General features: G+C 43.4%; 1 protein-coding gene across 8 annotated transcripts in view; it reads left to right on the top strand.

Moving 5' to 3' along the window:
* The window catches only part of PLEKHM3 (pleckstrin homology domain containing M3), a 186,809-nt gene that overhangs the window by 21,369 nt on the left and 145,077 nt on the right, over window positions 1-20,363 (top strand). For 7 of the 8 annotated variants that reach the window (XM_067740817.1, XM_067740818.1, XM_067740819.1 and 4 more), the window contains exon 2: window positions 1,089-2,012. In XM_067740817.1, coding sequence (XP_067596918.1) covers window positions 1,412-2,012 — 601 coding nt within the window. In that variant the 5' untranslated portion in view covers window positions 1,089-1,411. The remainder of the gene's footprint in view (window positions 1-1,088; window positions 2,013-20,363) is intronic. The other variant, XM_067740816.1, reaches the window with a different exon arrangement.

Consider the following 20,363-nt stretch of genomic DNA (forward strand, 5'->3'; position numbering starts at 1 on the left):
GTATGGCTAGTGTCTACCATATTGGACAGCATCACTGTTCTCGTTTGGCCTGGCCTTGGAGATCTAGCATTTCCCAGACAGTGTGGTTAGTGTTATGATTCTTTCTGCCCAGCCCCAAGGCTGGACCTACTCGTAAGCCAATCCTCAAAGCCTCAGGGAGTTTGGATCCTGAAGCCTTTTTGCAAGATGACTGGAAGAATTGTGAAGTCCAGAGTCATCATCAGGCATTACATAATCTAAGCTTAGGAAACACAACACAAAAACATTCAGGTTAATAAAAGGGCCATTCTCCCTCTCTACTTCCCCCTTGCACCTTTGAGCCTGACAAACCATCAGGGCTTTCACGGTTTGTGACAGGACTCATGCATTTATGACTTTCAGACTGATTACGATATAAGCGCAGTCACAGAATTCCTAGTCTCTTTGGCTAACTCTTTTAGGTCAATATCACAGAGATTTGCCGGGGCAGTCTTTTCACAGCTGCTCGTGTAGGCTTCTCTGTATGAGTAAAAGCTGCTGACCGTAATTCCCCTTATCAAGAGTCCCACCCTGCTCTGTGTAAGTTCTAATACAATGCAGTGATGTGTACTCTTTTTTTATTTATTTTTTTGGCTGCATTGGGTCTTCGTTGCTGCGCGCTGGCTTTCTCTAGTTGCGGTGAGCGGGGGCTACTCTTCATTGCGGTGCGCGGGCTTCTCCTTGCGGTGGCTTCTCTTGCTGCGGAGCACAGGCTCTAGGCACATGGGCTTCAGTAGTTGTGGCACGTGGGCTCTGGAGTGCAGGCTCAGTAGTTGTGGCACACGGGCTTAGTTGCTCCACAGCATGTGAGATCTTCCCGGACCAGGGATCGAACCCGTGTCGCCTGCATTGGCAAGTGGATTCTTATCCACTGCGCCACCAGGGTAGTCCCAGTGATGTGTACTCTTGACAGTGGAACTTCTCTGTAGGTGTTGTCCACGTTTGGGCATGACTGCCATGGAAGAGATGTAAAGATGAGGAAGTAAGCGGGCAGATTTATGTATATAGAATACAATGATATAGAATACAATGAACTATGTGCCAATGTTGTTCTTTTCATTTTCTTTCAGGAAATTAAAGATGGTGGTGACAATTGCCTTGACAAGCACTTCCTGTTGTCTTTACAGAGGTCTCACTGAAGAATAATCTCAAAGGAATGTTTGTCTCCCAGTACCTTTGTTGATGACTGTTTTCATCTAGCAGATGTTTTTAATGTCCTGGAAAACATCAACCACCCTTGTGCTTGGCCTGCTCTGGGCAGCTGAATGAAAGTTCCTTCCAGTTGTTTCCAGAACTCTGTTGCCCAAAACTTTACCTCTCTTTGTCGGGTGAATGTTCATGAAGCCCTTTCCTGAACAAGCTTAGGAGGCTTAGGCCTCTTGGAGCCTGTGACATGGAAGCTTTGGAAGTGGATGATATCAGCCCAGCCCTGGAAGTTACTGAGGATTTCTTTACTACTTTTGATAGTAAGCTAGAAAAGGCTGTGCAGCAAGCAGAGGTTTATGGGATTCAGGAAGTTCCTGAACTGGTGGGGCATGAGGTCCTCAGTAACATAGACAATGGTGCTATCAGAAATGTCTCCTCCCTGGGCAAGGGAGGCATGATCTGGGACCATTGTAAGACCAGGTTCTTAGAAACCAAAGCTCAAAATGTCTTCCCTGCCAAAGAACAGTTTATGGTCCAGAAAGGGACAACCCCAGATAATCTGTCCTGGATGGAACAAAAGGAAGCTTCAACCTTTGATTTTTTCAACATCTGTCAGCGTCGGAGGGACAGACCTCGTTCTGTGAATGACTTATTGGATGAGACTTCTACTTTTAAGCCCGGCCATGCTCGATCAAGGTCAGATATTAGCCAGGTGGACTGGAGGGTGGTCCTCAAAACCATGCCTCTGCCTCAGCAGCAACAACCATCTCTTCAGGGCCCTCACTTCACCAGGACGTCTTTTCTATTGTCCTCATCAAACAAGGTAGAAGATGCTCAAGGAAATATGGGTATGTTTTTATATCTGACTGCAATTAAATAATTGTTGATTTTCCTTTGTCTCTCTTGCATCTACCTCATGAGAGTCTTACTCTCCATTGTCCGTGTCTGGCTTTGCTTACTTAAGCCCCCTTTGCTTACTTAAGCCCTTCTTACTTAAGAAGTCTACAGTCTTATTCCTCCTAGGAGGAACTGAGTGAAAAGATGGCTACGGTTAATTCTCCTTTCCTAATCTTGTATGTTAGAATCAGAATGTTCTCATGATTAATGTAGTACTTTCCTTTGAACATTGTATGATACCACTTATTCACATTGGTAGATGTTGATCAGCTCATACCTTGGCCATAGTCTTGTGATATGAAGGATTAAAAGATGTGTGAAGACACAGTCCCTGCCCTAAAGAACTTCTCATTAGGTTGAGGGGATCAGACACTCCCAAAGACTCAGGAAGGTGCCCAGTGGTGAGAGAAAGGAGGTGCTCAACTGAAATGCCTGGGAGGGAACATTGTTTTGCTTTATATTGTTGGAATTTTTTTAAAAAAATGAGTGAGTGGCAGCAATTGTCAGAGGATAGAGGAAGGGGAAGACACTCTGGGCTGGGCTTGTCAGGAAGGGCTTGTGAGACATGATGGAACTTGAGCTGGACCTTGAAGGACACTAAGTTGCAGAAAGAGAGTCACAGTTGGAGGACACTCGGTCAGGATTATGGTGTGGACCAAGGGGGAGACAAGGAGACCAGGCTGACCCTTGAGGAGACGAAAGGATCTCATGGCGGTCGTGGGAGGAAACGTTTGGAGAGGTTGGTTAGGACCTCATGGTGCAGGGCCCTGATTTCTTTTTTCCTTGTACTTTATACACACACACACACACACACACACATGCACATGAATATGTACTCATGTACTCACCCGTGAACTTCCTCTTCTGTGAGACATGACAAACCATCTCTCTGCTTCCCCCAGCATTTTTCTTCACCATAACTTCATTTATACAGGGTACCCATTTTTCTTACTGATGATTCTTTTTTTTTTGCGGTACGTGGGCCTCTCACTGTTGGGGGCTCTCCCGCTGCGGAGCACAGGCTCCGGATGCGCAGGCCCAGCGGCCATGGCTCACAGGCCCAGCCGCTCCGCGGCATGTGGGATCCTCCCGGACTGGGGCACGAACCCGTGTCCCCTGCATCAGCAGGCGGACTCTCAACCACTGCGCCACCAGGGAAGCCCTCTTACTGATGATTCTTCAGTTACCCTGCTTAACCTCTTAATTTAGATGGCTTCTGCTTAATTAACTGGGGAGACTATTTTATGTACTTAACTGCTATTTTAGCGTTTCTTCAATCTCTATCATTGCTTGCTACTCCATTGATACATTTAACATTGTATTTTATTTACTTATTTTACATTAAATTTTAATTAATAACATTTAGTTTGTAAGTATAACTCGAGGCAAGGATATGGTATAGTATGTCCATTAAGGAGATGCAGTCTTCCTGCCTATGAGGTGCTACATTATTTTCACACCCAGTTCAAATCTATCCTTTTAAAATACTCTTTTTCCCCCCAACTCAAATTCATGACTTGTAATTCCTTATCTTCTCTCCTAGACTTTCACCAGTCCTCTGTAACATCTAGCCAAATGGTGATCATGGGAGTAAAAAAGAAAAGGACATTATAAAGCACAGGGCTTGGTAACTGGCTAGACATTAGGGGATGAACAAGTTGCTGCGACCTCAGTGCCTGGCAGAATGAGACCTTTGCCTTGGGCTCACGTACAAACAGTTGTACTCATTGATTAGCAAACAACCTCAGTTTTTGTTTGGTTTCTTGGAGTTCACATAGATTTCTTTTTTTTTAATCACTAAACCACTGTAACCATTCTAAATCCCTGGCATAAACCAAGGTAAGAGGATGTCGTATTTCCAATTTTATTTCTTCCAATCTTGTTTGGATTGTAAATGCAAGAACCAGCCTTCCTCATGTTCTCTAAAGGAAGCTAAAGAAAGAACCTTCCTTAGCTTCTCTCTTGAGGATATGACAGACCATGATTATTACTTTTTAATTCTCAATTTAAAAAGTTTGAGTATTATGTTGAAATATAAGTACCGAGTGGTATTTTGAAAGCTAAACTGTAACCAGTGGCCTTTGCAAGTATTGATATAATATAACCTGGCCCCCTTTTGGTCATCCACGGGATACGCATCCTGTCTGGAATTAATAAGGTTGGGGAAATGGCCTGCCAAGTGTCTGACACCTGCTCCCTCTGGCATACTCTGGAGAGCAGGACAGAGAAATCTTGTTCCTGTTGCTCACTAGGTAAAGGGCAGGGGCAAGCAGGGCCCGTGGGCTGCCCACACTTGGGCTGGGGGTGGAGAGGAGCTCTAGGTTCATGGCTGGTCACCCACTCTGCCGACTGTAATTCTCACAGCATTTGGGAGAGGCGAGGAAGTGGCAACACCCATGTGCAGAGTCAAGATCAGCCAAGATCTCTGAGTGAAGTTCACTTTAGAACCTTTGAACGTAGCCGTCCAAACGGAAGAAAGGCTTATTGTCTCTCCTGAAGGCATATGCCAAAAGCAGAGGGAGGCGGTGTGGTATCTTGGCCAGAGCTGTAGCTGAGGACCCAGGAGATTGCGATCAGGCCAGATCTCTCCCTTGAACTTCAGACTCGCGTATCCGGCTCTTTGGTGAACACCTCTGCTGGAGTGTCCCACAGGCACTTCAGATTCGGTGTCCAGACAGGGCCCGTCATCCTCACATCCTCCACTCTAGCTGTTCTAAAAATTAACAAGGGTTAATGATAGGCTCCTCAGATGAAATAAAATGTAGTCAAATGGGTCTCCTTTGAGGAGGACGACTTGGTGTTTTTGTGTGTGTGCATCCCAGGAAGAGCACCTTTACTAAACAACAGGAAACAAAACGTGCCAGGAATCTGACCAGATACACAAAGCAGCAGGTGAGATTCCTGATGGGAAAGAATGACTCCCCATGGAACAGAAATAGATCCCCTCAAAGTACATATATTTCACACGAGTGTGTACATACATATGTAATATATTAAAAGAAATTTCGTTTCTACCACGAGAAGTTACTCAGCAACAATAAATCAACGTCACACCTGAGACAGGGAAGTGCGGGCGCTGCAGCCACGTTGTAAACCGAGGCGCACCTCCGTCCTGCACACGCCTCCCCTCTGTGCGCTGTGCACACTTGCTGGCTGGGGGCTTCTCTCTGCCCCTCCCCCCAGGCTCAGCAGATCCAGTGTTTGTGGAAGAGCGCGTCAGGGAAGAAAGGTGGCCCTGTGGCCTTGGAGCCCACCCTGCAGAGCCCAGGAGCTGACTGCAGCGGGGAGGCAAACACCCGAGGCCACCGCCGCCTGCCTGAAGGGCCACCTCGGCTCTGGGGTGAAGGGCAGCGCTTGGGACCCCAGCAATGGCACGGCAGTGCACCTGGTTTTCAGCAAAGAGTGTGTCTCTGGGGTCCACCCAGGGCCCTCCAGATCTTTGTAGTTTGGCCAGCAGGGTCTTCTCCTAGGATCAAATGGCTTTTGGGAGGGGAGTAGAGTGTCCAGAGTCACCAGGGCTCAGCCCTGTGAGTGTGTGTATGTGCGTGTGCACACGCCCGCATACACACGTGCTTCAGTGGAGGTCAGCAAGTTGCAAACAAGTGTTCTACAGGGGCGTGCTCAAATAGTGTCTGCTTTGGGGTCAGTTTGTCACTGTGTTCTGAGTGTCCCCATGCCAAAGTGGATTTGTTCAAAAGATGCCAGTTGCTAGAGGCTACAGATACAGAAGACACGTTACACACTGCGGGGTGCAACCCTCTCAGGGCATGGCACAGAGTTTTAGAAAGAAAACAAACAGAAGAAATGCACAGGAACCCTTTCCTCACTGTAAAGCCCTTTCCTGACACCACAGGCAGACGGGGAAAGGCTATCAGGGTTTGTGTCTAGCCCTGTCACTCTCTTACTTATGGGCTTTATTACTTTGTAGTCTTGTGTTTTCTCCAGTTGATTTTTATTTTTTTCTGGATCCTTTTTCTGAGGCCCCTGAGTAGCTTAAAGACTTAAACCAGGAGCAGTTCTTCTCCTCCTCGACCGCCGCTTCCTCCTCTTCTGCCACCCTCATTCCCTCCCTTTCCTTCCATTACGACAAGCCCAAGGGTCTTCTTCATTAGGTAGGGCCTCTGTGTCTTCTGCCTCGTTTGGCAATGATTAACTAGGCTTGTGAGCCTTACTGAGGATAAATGATGCTTTGGGTATAAAGCAAACCAGATTTTGGCATATTGAGGGCAGTGGGTAGCTGGGGTATAGTAGGAGTTGTTTGGCTAATGGGCAAGCCTGTCTGAAGAAGGCCTTCTTGTCAGACAAAGTAGCATATTGGTTAAAACAATGACTATAAACCTAGACTGTTAGAATTTCATTCCTTGTTTCAGTACTTACTAGCTGTGTAACATAGGGCAGGTTTTTTAATCTCTCTGAACCTTAATTTTTTTGGGGGGGGGCCATAAAGTGTGGGATAATAGTAGTACTTACCTCAATATCTTGTGAGCATTAAATGGGTTAAAAGATCTAAAGTGCTTCTGAGAACCATGTTTGGCACACAGTAAACACTTAATAGAGGTCTTAAACATTTAATAATATTATTATTACTATTACAATTGTATTTGGAAGTCATCCATGAGAAGCAAAGTGATACTACCAATCACTCCTAGTTCTCCCTGGCATAGTCAGTTTCATAAAATGGCCTCGTAATAAATATTTCTTGAATTGGCCTTCCTGCATTGTACTTTCTCATAGCTGTTAACTGGTTGGTTAATGGGAAATAAACCATCCATTTCCTCTCTCATACTGATTTGTCATCAGCTGTTTACTGTCTTCTACGCCAGAGTTTATGGTCACTGAGGAAGGGATTGTTTCTTATGCATTGCATTATCCTCAGTACCTAATATAGTGTCCTGAACATAATACATCCTGAAAACATTTCCTTACAGATGAGATGAATGTATTTCTGATCGAAATCAAGCTGATAAATTAAGAACATTAGTGCTTTAGCTGGTTTATGTCCTTCTGGAAAAAGAACAACTCCACCCTCTTTTCCGAGGGCCTCGCACCATCATCTAGCATCTCGTACCTTGCACATCCTCTCTGTGAAGTTCTTTAGCAGCAGGAAATGAAGATTTGCTTTCATCTCAAAGGCTGCTGTGCACTATCCTTGTGATAAGAGAGAATCAAACAGATACGGCCTGTAAAGTAGCCCCTGGTGCTGGAAGAATGGTGCCCTGGCCTTGGAGGAGTCTCCAGACACCATCTCAGATGCCAGGGTCACACAGGCATGCTTACGATTACCCTTTGTAGAGGAATCTGACTGCTGTTTGGTGAGCACAAAGCCTGGGGAGATAATTGTGGTGCGCCCTTCAGTCTTTCTGAAGTTGGCAGTCACGTGAGGTAATTTTTTGCATCACTCCTCAACTTTTCCCCGTTCCCTCATAGTGTTTCTTTACAGAAGGCTATTGCTTTGGATTTGAAGATCACTTCTTTCCTAGGTTTTTGGTATCTATGAGAGCAGAATACATCAAAGAGATTAACAGCCTACTTGTTACTATCAAAGCCAACATCCGAGCACCTGGTGTGTTCATCCTCAGGGTAAGTGAGAGAGCCCAGGTGGAAAGAGAAGGGAAAAAAATAACAATAACAGCAGCAAACACTTACTTTGTTCACTATTTTCAGTGCCGTGCAGATAGCAGCTTATTTAATTCATATAACACTCCTGTGATATAGGTATTTTTATTGAGCCCTTTTTAAGGATGAGGCCACTGAGGTACAGAGAGCTTAAGTAACGTGCTTACAGTCCCCCAGCGAGTAACAAGTGGATCCTCGATTTGGACCCGGGCACTCTTTCTTCAGACTCCATGCTCTTAACCCCTAAGCTGGAGCTGGACCCCTACTTTGGAAGCCAGTAGTTCTCAGTCTCCGGAACCCTCCACTAGAGAAGGCTTGTTGGCAATCAGTCCCTGTGGGAGTAAAGGGTAGGAAGTGATGTGGAGGAAGCAGATCTGGGTGATAATGTTCATCAACTAAAATTACTCCCTCAGGGAATCACTGGTTAGGAAAACTGAGACCCACCCAAGCAGTCTGGCTAAGCAAGGATTGTTTCCTGCCTTTGACACATTTACTACATGAACAGTGCAGAGCTGGTCAGAGTCCTTTAGAGGACCAACGAAGCTGCAAAAGGAAGACTGTAACTCTGCCTTTCACACTCTTGAATGTTATCCATACAGAAAAGCATAAGTGAGCCGACCCCTCTGGGTTTGTGACCACGGAAAGAAGGCTTCAGAGTTTTGCCCCATCTTTGGCTTCCTTTTGCAGTCTTACTCAGAAGCCTGTGAATGCATTCTAGAGATGTCATTGCCTCAGGAAAACAGACTATGCTAAGTGCTAGGGTACTGCAAGTGGGTCCTACTAGCTGGATGGAGTATAGCTTGAATCCAGTGTAGTTAAGACTACCTGCATTACCTGAGGATAGAATAGTCATAGCAAAAGGGTTAGGTCATAAACTGATGGGGAAGGAATAGATCTAAGGTGAGATGGCAACAGCAGTTCTTTTTTTCAGCTTTATTGAAGTATAATTGACAAAATTGTACGACATTTTAGGCGTACATCATGATGATTTGATATATGTATACGTTATGAAAGGATGTACCCATCCATTAAATAACAGTCATCACCTCATTTCAAAGGCAGCTATTTCTAGAGAACCTCAAGGTAGGTGGTGGAGACCGAAGCTTCCTTAGCACCAGCTCCCTTGCTTCTGCCATCCCAGGGTCTGCCGTGCCCTAGGCAGCTGTAGCGAGGTTTGACTGGGAACTAGCCCTGAGGGAGGACCCTGATCCTGCAACCAGAATGGCTCCTTTTTAGTCCTAATCTTCATTCTGTACAGACATGCTCCTGACTAGTATCTGTCTTAACCCTTTCCCCCTTTGCACCACTGTTACCCTGTTCTTGTTCACTAAGTAATGATACAGCCAGAGGCAGCAGGGAATTTCCTGTGGGATAAAAAAGACGGGGTCCTAACACCATAGAATTATAATCCAAATATAAACATATATTAAGGTAAGAACATAAAACGCCATAAGAACGTGTGGACACTAGATATGTTATCAATATGAAAAATAGCTATATACACACACTCTCTCTCTCTCTCTCTTTCATCCCTCTAAGTATATACACACGGTAGAGGAAGGTGAGGCTATATGGAGAGAACACTCAGCAAGGACTTGCAAACATTGTATCGTAGCTCTACCCCTAACTCACCATGTAGGTTTGGAAGAATCACTTGTCTACTGCCTTTGGTTTGTAAACTCGTGAAGCAGGTTAAATTATCTCTATAATCTTTCCCAACTCTAAAATGATATTATTCTAGGATGTTGTTGAACTGACCTTGACTTACGGTTGTGTGGGAGCCAATTACTATAGTCAGAGAGGTAAGGGAAGGTCATGATGGGAATATATGTATGGTTGAAATTAGGTAACACAGAAGCATTTCCACGTGCCTTGTGACTCTACTTCTGGATGAACTGCTGTTGTAATTTTTCAAATAAAAAAGTTTTAGAAGAACTCCTTGGCATTAGCTATGGAGCTCTGAAACTCAGCAGACTGCCCGAATCTGACTGACTTTTCCCTCCCTGTGTTCACATTTTCATCTGGCAAGGGCAGTGGTCAGCTGGGCTTTTGTTTCAGTCGGTTTCACTCTCTGGTGACCTGGTACCATCCCTCTGCCTGTTTTTCTTGTGCTGAGTACTTTAGGAGAAGGTCTCAAGCAGAGTTTTTCTGTAGGGCTAGAAAAACCATGGCAGTATGGTTTCTTTATCTGGAGTTCTATGTTACTCTGTTTTGATTCCCTTTTTCCCCATCTTTCACTAGAGAAAAAAAAAAAAAAAAGAAAAAGAAAGCCAAATTTGGGACTTATACTAAAATGACTGCTTTTTCAATTATGATGTTTCTCAAAAGACTTGGAGCCAGTAGAGGTGGGAATATTCCTACGGGCTTAGAACAAGTGAGGTCACCAGGACATGGGCTCTGCTGAATTTATGATTCACTCTTCAGCAAGATTAGTCAGTGCAAAGAAGTTGCTAAAATAGGTCACAGAAAGTTGATTTTATATGGTTGTATAGTTTCCATTGGTTATATTTTTCGGAAACCCAACATGCCTCATTGCCAGCCCGCATCCTGATTCCTAACAAATGTATATGGGAACTCTGAAAATGAAATGTCTGGCATTTTTATGCGGTTGTTCTGTTAATGTATTTTATCTTTCTTGGCTAAGGAGAACTATAGTTACTAATTTCACAAACTGCTAGAGTTACTTTCTTAAAACACAGATCTTTTCGTGCTACTCTGTTCTCAAAAATGAATCATGGTTCCCCGTTGTTTACAAAATCAAGTGTAAATTTTTTAAAGCATCTTTCCCATCTTTCCAAGCTTATCACCTGCACCTTTCGTCACCCCATCTGTGTGCTAGTTTTGAATGTGCCGTGTGCGTTCAAGCTCCTGGGACTTTGCTCGTGATGTCTCTTCACCCACAATACCTTCTCTGTCTTCTTCACTTTTCAGAATCCTCCATTTTCTTTCAAGGACCAGTTCAAATGCCACATCATCCCTAAGACCTTTCCATATTTTTCCATTAAAAAAAAAATTGAAGTATAAGTAACTTACAATATTATATTAACTTGAGGTACACAACATACCTATTTTCTATTTTTATAGATTATACTCTGCATAAAGTTATCATAAAACATTGGCTGTATCTCCTGTACCATGCATCACATTCTTGTAACTTATTTATTTTATACGTGGTAGTTCGTACCTCCTAATCCTTCTAATTCACCTATCCTGCTCCTCCTCTGACCCCTTTCCCCTCTGATAACCACTGGTTTGTTCTCTGTTTCTTGTGTTTCTTTTAAATTAAAATTATTTTTTTTCTCTTATTTTATGTTTCCATAACACATTTTATTCTGCCGCACATTATAGGTAATTGCTTGTACATTCATCTCCCACACTAGGTTGGCAGTTCTTTGATAAAATGAATTGTATTGTAGACAGCTTTCTATCATATCTGGTATGAGCATATGCAAGGTGTTTGGTTGGACTCTATGTATTGGTGCTTGGAAAATCAGGACAGCACTGTTTTATTTGTTTGTTTCCAGAATGAAAATGGCCTTTCTTTCATTTTTCCTTACCTAAAGCTTGAGTCAAGTTGAATGAATCTTGTTAGTATTAATACTGTCAATAAGAGCTATCACTTAATGAGAGTTAACTTTATGCCCAGACCTGTGCTAAGAAATATTCATCCATTATCTTATTTAATATTAATAATAGTTTAATATGTCAGACTAAGAGATTAATATTTTGCTGATTTTACAAAGGAGGAAGCCAAGCCTTAGAGAAGGTAACCTCACCCAAGGCCATCTGGCTAGTATGTGGTGGAGCTAGGACCCCAAGCCAAGCCCATTCTGGAGGCCACACCTAACCACGCTCTAATGCTGCCTCTCAGGTCTGAGGAAGCTTAGGCCTCATCCCCTCCACCACAGATAAAGCACAGTGTCATCTAGATTGAAAGTCTGGAGGTTGGAGTTCCACTCTCAACTTGCACACTCCGTGGTATAACCTTGGCCAAGTCACTTTGTTTCCTGGAACCTCTTTCCAAATCTGTTAAATCAGTTAGAATGTGTTTAGAAGCAAGTAATAGAAACTCAGCTGAAAGTGACATAAACAGTGAGGCCATTTATCATCTTATTTTTTCACGTATCTAACAGATAGCTATTGGACACTTAGTGAATATCAAACACTGTATGCAGTGAACACTTAAGGACACCTACCTCTGGTAGCCCCAGGGTCATCAAGATCCAGGCACTTTTCATCTTTTTCCTCTGCTATCCTCAGTATATTGGTAGTGTCTCTTCTCTCCCTCATTTATGCAAGATGGCTACAGCAGTCCCAAGGATATATGTCAGCTGCCAAAGTCAGGAAGGGAAAGCAGGGCACTTCCTCTGGGTCTCTTCCCAGAGGACCCGAAAAGCACCTCGTCTGCAGCCAGAACTGGGTTGCATGCCTTCCCCTAAAGCAATCTCTGGCAAAGGAAAATGTGGTGACTGATTGGGTTAAACAAATCATGATTCCTTTTGTGGGGCAGGGGAGAGGCCATCTCCACAACTGAACAAAATTAGGGTTCCGTTGGTAAATAGGGGGAGACAGTTGATAGGCTGGAGGCCCCTGACAGGTTCTACTTCAGATAGGGCTGGGCTGAAGAGATTTCTAGTCCCTTCTGGCTCTAAGTTTCTATGATTCTGTGTTACCCAAAGATATAGCAATGGAATGCCACTTATCTTAAAATCTGGTGGCCTAAGTATGAGAGATTCTCTTACACTTAATTCGTATAGATTAACGAAACAGAATGAGAAGCTCACGATGGCCAAGAGTGAGCATCATTTGAAAGTTGATGTTTGGAAATGTTTTCTGGGTCAACAAGTTCTATAAGCACTAGAAATTACCCTTGTCACAGAAGGCAGAAAACCTCTGAATTTAAGAGGTTGGGTCTGTGATCTCCTGGTCAGGTTCACACTTGAGAAGTGAAATGGACCAGGTCTGTGTTGACTTATGCCCTATCACTGTTGCTCATAGCACAAAGAACTTAGATGGAAAAGATCCCCAGCTGGTGTGTCTAGCTAATACATAGCTAGATATGTTATGGATCTCTTTCTTCTAGAGCCTGCACAGATATGTCTTTTCCCCTAGGTTAATGAAGGGAAAACACATGGGATATTCTCTTTTACCCATAAAGAAAGATCTTCAAAGTAACTCACAGAAGAGATATCACTTGAGCCTAGTTCATTTCTACCAGAATAAGTTAACAAATATCTGTGAGCACTACTGTGGCCAGCACTGTGTGAGGGCTTATATACCATATTGAAAATGTACAAAACACAGCCCCTCTTTGGTTCCTGTAGCATCATTCTCTTCATGTTCTTTGCTATGGACATTTGTGGCAGTGTCACGATTGATGTGCATACTGTTAATTTCACTTCCCTCATGCCCTCTAATGAGAACAAGGACCTAAATTTGGTTAATTTCCCCCTAGTCTCTGGCTTAAACACAGTTGAATAATAACATGAAACAAATAGACTTGGAAAACTGTTTTATTAACCAGAAATGTAAAGAAAAGAGACTTGATTGTGGTCTAGAATGTCAGAGAAGTCTTCATTGAGGAAAGGATGTTCCAGCTGAGCACTGAGGGTTGAGCACGCAGCCGAGGTGGAGATGAACACAGGCTTCGTGTGGGGTGGTCAGAGGCTAAGCCAGAGCAGGACTACATTTTGTAGAGCAGTGGGCTGAGATTATGGAGGACCTTCAAAGCCAGACAGAGAGAATTAACATGATATGTTTGGCAAGAAGCACTTGAAAATTTCTTGACAGTCAAGATTAAAAGGATAATTTACAGAAAGTCTGGAAGCTGGCAGTGGCCAAGGGTAGTGGGGGGTGGGTTGCAGGGAATCTCCTTCCCTATAGCTTTTGTGTCCATGTAAAGATTCATCAGTTAGAATGGCCCCCTTGGCCTCTCTCCCTCCCTTTGCACACTCCACCCCTGGGGAGGAGTAACTTACGGGCAACTTTAGGAGAGGAACCAGGCATGTGTAACTCAGCCTCTACAGGAAGCACTGATTCTGGTCCGCTCCTCTAGGCCTGCTCCACCACCCACCAGCCTTTCATGGGTGGTCCCTGGGAGGGGAGCCTGTGCTGATCCAGTGCTGCGGGTGACTCATTGGTGAGTCTGTGGAATTCTGGGGTGCTACACACCTAAGCTGTGTCCTCCAGCTGGCTCATGTTTTGATTTCTATGCGTCTGACTACCCTCTGTCAATCTCAGTTGGTTTAGAACTTGGGTGAAAAAAAGTGATGCTATTTATTGGGTCCCCTCAGGCCCTAACAGTACGTGGGGTGGATTGGTAGATGGAAAGAATTGAAGGGATGGAAATGAGAAGGCTCTGCGGTCATCATGATGTGAGGTGGTGGGGACTCAAATGAGGGCGACTGTGGTAAAAGAGAAAGTGGGACCTGTGAAGAGAGAAAGGAGGGCTGTCACTGGGCTGTAAACTGTTGACAGGGTCTGTCTGATTCACCTGGTGTTTCCACGATTCTAGCTTAGTCCTTGGTGCATACATTCGACAAATACTTATAGAGCCAGCCACTGGGAATAGGAAGGGAGAGAGACATTCAGGTCTCTGTCTTCAAGGAGCAGTTCTTTGAACGAAATAAAACAATGTTGTAAGATAGAGAGGGACTGAGGGGGGCCCTTTAACTGAGATGCTGAGGGATGAAGGCCTCACTGAGGATGGCACCTTTGAGGTGAAAAGCTGAGGGAGTTGAATACATCAGTGGAGCTGGGGGCAGATGTCCCAAACCTAGGATACAGCAGCTTCAGAGTCCTTGAGGCCAGAAAGTGCTCGGCTTGTTCAAAACCCATGAGAGGCTTTTGGCTGGAGTGAGAGAAGTAATGTGAGATGATGTGAGGGGAGGTCAGCAATAATCAGAGGCCAGATTGTGCGGGACAGAAAGTAGAGGCATTAGAAGAATCTGGAATCTGAAGGAAGGAGAGAGATTGAGCCATAGAAGACGTAGGTTCAAGTGAATAATTTTGAATAGACACAACAAACCTTAGGATATTAGAAGACAAGAGGAAAAGAGATCCATAGAGACGTAATTTTCAGATGTTATAGAGGGAGAGATTCTGAAGAAGAGGGAAAGAATTAGGTACAGAGTGAAGGTGGAAGGGTTAGCTTTAACAAGGAGGCAAGAAGCTGCTTCTTTTGAGACCAGAAGCTAAAATAGGAAACATCTATTGAATACTTAAGATGTGTCAGGCAGCGTTCTGAGAGTTACTCATTTCTTCCTCACAATAGTACAATGAGGTAGGTGCTAATATAGCCCGTTTTAAAGATGATAAGACTGAGACTTGGGTTAAGTAATTGGTCCAGGGTTACCCAGCCAGTAAGGTCAGAATTATGATTTAAACTTAAGCCAGTTGGCTCTAGCACATGTGGTCTTAACCACTGTGCTCTGTCTTACTTGTATAGGATATTGGTTAGTGTAATGTTGAAGTGAAGCCGAGTATGGTATATGTAAAGGAGCTCCCTATGGTACATAAAGAGATGGTGGCATTTGCAGTTTGAAAAGACTAAAGATGTGGGAAAATTGTTCTTGGATTGTGTTTGGGATCCATGAGATGAATAAAAGAATGAATTGTCAGGATTAAAGCTATAAAAGAAGTTGAGCAACATGAATCTATGTTTGACCGGTGCTCCGGCCTGAATATTTGTGTCCCCCCGCAAAATTCATATGTTAAACTTCTGACCCCTGAAGTGATGGAATTAAGAGGAGGCTTTGGGGGTGCTCAGGTCATGAGGGTGGGGCCCTCATGAATGGGATTAGTCTCTTTTATAAAAGAGACCCTACAGAGCTCCCTAGCCCCTTCCGCCATGCGAAGTTATAGCAAAAAGATGGCCTTTTATCAACCAGGAAGCTTTATCTCACCAGTACCAAAGCTGGTACTTTGGTCTCAGACTTCCAGCCTCCAGAGCTGTGAGAAATAAATTTCTGTTGTTTACAAGGTACCCAGATTATGGTATTTTGTTATAGCAGTTGAAATGAACTAACATACCTGTGTTAATACTTCTGAGTCTTCCTCGAGCATGCTGGTCTTAAATAGACGATGGTAACGATCCAGAGTTGGTGCTTAAATCTGGGAAGTCTGAGCAAACAAGTTTTAACTATTGACTACAGAGTCTAGAGGAGGGAGTCCAGTGAAACAAGGAAGAGACTTTAAGGGATGAGGTAGAAGGGCTTCATGTTTAAAGGTCTTTATAAGGATGGAATGGAAGGTAGGGGAGGTGGAGGAGTGAGAAGAATGAAGGAGTACTGCATTGGAAGTTGGAAAATACTTTGTGATGAAGAGGTCTAAGAGGTCTGGGATGTTACTGTTGTGGAAGAGAGAATTAGGTCTCTGGAATCAAGGAGGGGGAGGACCTATGTTTGTAAAGATCCTAAAACCAGGTGGCAAATACATAACATGTATCTTTTCCCACCTCAGTGACATCATGGTGCTTTTTCCCCACTGAGTCTGGATGTGGCCTCAGCATCTTTCTCAGTACAGGGTTCCAGGCAGTCAGTAGCAGTCAGTGAAAGTTGCCTCCTGTCTCTGCGTCAGACAGTGCCAGAAGGGGCTATTACTCCAAGGGTGCGTGGAGCTAAGAGCAGGCCATTCAGTAAGAGGGGAAGTCCAGAAATTGGAGTTGAGGACTAGGGCTGAGTCCTGAAGCCTAGAGGTTGTAACTAACCCCAGAGAAGCGTGCAGTCTTGGAGGAGGAAGTGGGGCTGGCCAGTGAGTAGACAGACGGTTCTCAGGTTGTCTGTATCTGAGGGAGTCTAGTCACATTCTCCCATGCTCTAGGCTGTCATGTAGTGCTGGCAGCACCTGGGTCAGAGCTGTGAGGTGAGGTTGAACCAAGTGGCACTGTAGTCTGGGAGGCTGGGGATGGGATCTGGAAGTCAAGAGACAGTAGCGGTTGAGTACAGGTCATTGGCACTGACCATTCATGAAGAAGAGCCAAATCATAGAAGTGTCTTTGTTTTGAAGTGGCGCTATGGTTCCTCCTTTATCATTGACCTGGAAGCCTCCTATTAGAGTCATTTGCCAAAACTGAATTGTAAGCATCTTGAGGACCTCTGTCATCTTTGGGTCTCCAGTAAAGCTTAGTGTTCTACTTTGCACATAGTTGGTACTCAGTAAATGTGTGTCAAATTGCTTTTCTCCCTTAGTTTTGAGCCCATGTGTAGTTGTAAATCCTGTTTCCTAGGCTTTCAGATCTTAAAATCATCTATCCTTTTAGCTAACAATAGCCTAGATAACCTGTAGAGAAACTGAAAAGAAAGATGATGAAGGGCAATAACTGTAATAAATGTAAATGTAATAAATGTAATAAATGTAATGTAATAAATGTACACATTTATGTAATAAATGTAATAAATCTGTTGAACTTTGAGGGGCAGTGCTTTTGGGCTTGTCTAGGACAGAATGTGATTCTGTAGCATCACGGTACTCCATTCACTCTCTACTTCGGCTTCCTTTCACATTTATTCATCTTGTTGTAAGAACTTAAATGTTTCCTTTAAATTTGCCTAGATAATTTTGATTTGGAATACTGACACCACATAGGCTTTTGAGTTCTTTGAAAATGTTAAAACGTTGCTCTTTATCTTTCATTTTGAACTATTGTCTGATCTTTGAAGTCCTATTCTTATGACATCATTCATGGTGTGGACTCGGGCAGTTCAGACTTTCTTGGTAAATTAAACGTTTACCTAAATGTTTCATTTATTGTGATCTGGGACATGCTGGTTTTTAAAAAAACAGAATTGCATAAAGTAACCCAAATAGAAGCACATTTTAATTACATATGCTAATATATGTGAACAGGCCCAATTATTATTTATAATATTATTATTACATATGTATACTGTCTAAAGGCTTCCTATCAAACGCTCTACAGTCTGGGCAGAAGGATTGTGGGTGCCGGGATGTGGAGGCAGAAACTTTTTAAAATCATTTCTTATTGATTTTCTTGGAATACTTTTATTATATAACTTAGTACATATTTGATGAGTGTGAAATAGTATCTGAAATATGAGTCATCAGGGTGGTGTAGCCATAGAGCCATGGGGCTTCAGAGGAGGACAGCTGTGTTCAACTGGAGGGGACAAAGAAAGGCTTCAGGAAAAGGTGAGATTTTATACTAGCTCTCACGTAGGATGAAAACATGGACAAGCAGAGATGCAGGGAAATCTAGGCAGGGAGAACAGTGAGAGAAAATGCCTGAAGGTCGGGAGGGGCCAGTAATGGAAGCCACAGCAAGTCCCCTGGCTGGAGTGTGGGGAATGGAAGAGAGTGGCTGCAGTGTGAAAGGTCCCTGGGGAAACTCAAAACGGAGGGGTCAGGCTAACCTCATCTGAGCCTCCTAATCAATCTCCATATCCCTGCAAGTAGGACAACCACCTGTAACATATTCTTGCACGAAAAAGACACACAGAAAAACCTAACTGGATCTTGAGATCTAAATAGCAGATGAGGGACTTCCCTGGTGGCACAGTGGTTGACTCTGCTCCCAATGCAGGGGGCCTGGGTTTTACCCCTGGTCAGAGGACTAGATCCCACATACATGCCGCAGCTGACAAGCTGGCGAGCTGCAACTAAGGAGCCTGCCTGCCGCTACTAAGACTCAGTCAACCAAATAAATAGGTAAATATTTTAAAAAATAATAATAAAATAAGTAAATAGCAGTTGATGGAAAACCTGGGAAACAGGAGCATTTGACTGATACCGTGGGGATACACTCAGCCAAATCCAGAATGTGAGAAATTCTACAGGACAAAGGAATGAATTTCTTCAATAAATACATGGCATGAGAAAAAAAGGAGAAAGAGGGAACTGTTATAGGTTTAAAGAGGCTTAAAAGACCTACCAGCCAAATCAAGGTGTGGACCTAAATCGAGCAAACCATCTGTATAAAGAAATTTTTTGAGAGAATCTGGGGAAATGAGATACAGACTGGGTATTGGATAAGGAATTATTCATGTTTTGGGTGTGAAACTGGTATATATATATATATATATATATATATATATATATTCTTATCTGTTAGAAGTACAGCCTGAAATATTTACAGTAGAAATGATAAAATGTCTGCAATTTGCTTTCAAGTATTCCAGCAAAAACAAACAAACAAACAAAAAACAATAAAAAGCAAGAGTTGGAGAGGAGTGGGAAAGAGGAAACAAGAATAGCAGAAACCTGATGACTTTTAAGCTAAGGGGTGAGCCCACAGGTGTCCATTTTACTCTTCTCCATGCCTTTAACTGTGTTTGAAATTTTCCATGAGAAGATGTGTTAAGGCCGGTCTAAGGAGTTTGGACTTTATTGTGTAGCACCAGGAAACTTGTGCAGGGTTTTGGGCTGATGGGGAGGGCATGGGAAAGGTTATGAGTGATCCAGAAAGGTTACCCCGGTAACTGAGTGTGACATGGTGGGGTGCGGGGGGAGGGCTTGAAATGGGAGCCCATTTAAGATCTTGATTAAGATGGTGGCCTGAGAATGGGAACTTTTTTGAGAACAGAAAGAGGAAATAATGGCAAAAGAGGAACTCTTCAGTGAGTTGGCAGTACAGAAATGAATGAGGTTCATGAGGGGGAAAAATCCCCTCTTCCTCGTCAATCAGTAGCAATTTTTGTCCTTAAGCCACTGCGCTGGGTACTGTGGGACCAGGGGGAGAAGGAAAAGGGGTCTTTGTTGAGGAGGAACTGACCCAGGTCTTTGTAACTAGCCACAGTGGAAAGCAGTGGGGAAGCAAAGAGTTCTCAAGTTCTTTTTGTTTATGTTTTTGTTTTTGCTTCTTGCTGTTTTTCACAAGGGACTTACTCTCTTATGGTTTCAGTATGAAATTTACAGACACAGTGATTCATTTTGATCACCTTTCTCTATTTTCATTGGGGAAACGGCGATAATCTTTGTCAGCTGTTCTACCTGAACCATTTATGATATTAATTAAGACAGAGGTCATATTGTTCATTCGTGAAATGGAACACTTTAGAAGAATGTATGTGATGAAATGATATGGTCCGGGGAAACAAAAGTTGAACTATAGTAAATTAACGAAAGCTTAGATTTAAGTATATAACTTCTGATTTGTCAATAGCAAAAATATTCAAAATAAACTTCAGACTCAGTAGAAAGTAGCAGCTAGAGATTAAAGAGAAATGGTAGTTCTCCAGCCCTCTACAGTCAGATAATTAATACTTCACACACAACATATTAATAAGGTTTGAAATAAACAGGCCCTCCAGAAAGGAATACATGCTGAGAATAGTTTTCTGATCACATCTGTTCTCTTCTTTTCCAAGAAATTACACTACAAACTGCAGCCTATAAGGATGGACCATTTCCTATGATTAACACTCCTCTTTTCTATCTCAATTTAACATACCTATTTAGAGAGGGCTGAGCCGAGGTGGGGAGAAGATATTGAAACACAGTGCATTCTTTACCTTATTTTGCAGCAAGAAGGTGGGGGAACTTTTGAGACTCCCTGTTAGACTTCTATTCAGTCCACCCAAGCTGGCATCTGACACCCTAGCTTATACAGTCAGAAAGCAGTGAGGTTTGCTTCTGGCTTGGGTCCAATTATAGTTAGAATTTCTAATTCGTGGAAGCTGTTGTAAAAAGCTCTCAGGGAGGAAAGAAAAGGAGAGGAAAATTCCTAGCTA

The sequence above is a fragment of the Pseudorca crassidens genome, chromosome 6 (genome assembly GCF_039906515.1).
Source record: "Pseudorca crassidens isolate mPseCra1 chromosome 6, mPseCra1.hap1, whole genome shotgun sequence".
NCBI lineage: Eukaryota > Metazoa > Chordata > Mammalia > Artiodactyla > Delphinidae > Pseudorca > Pseudorca crassidens.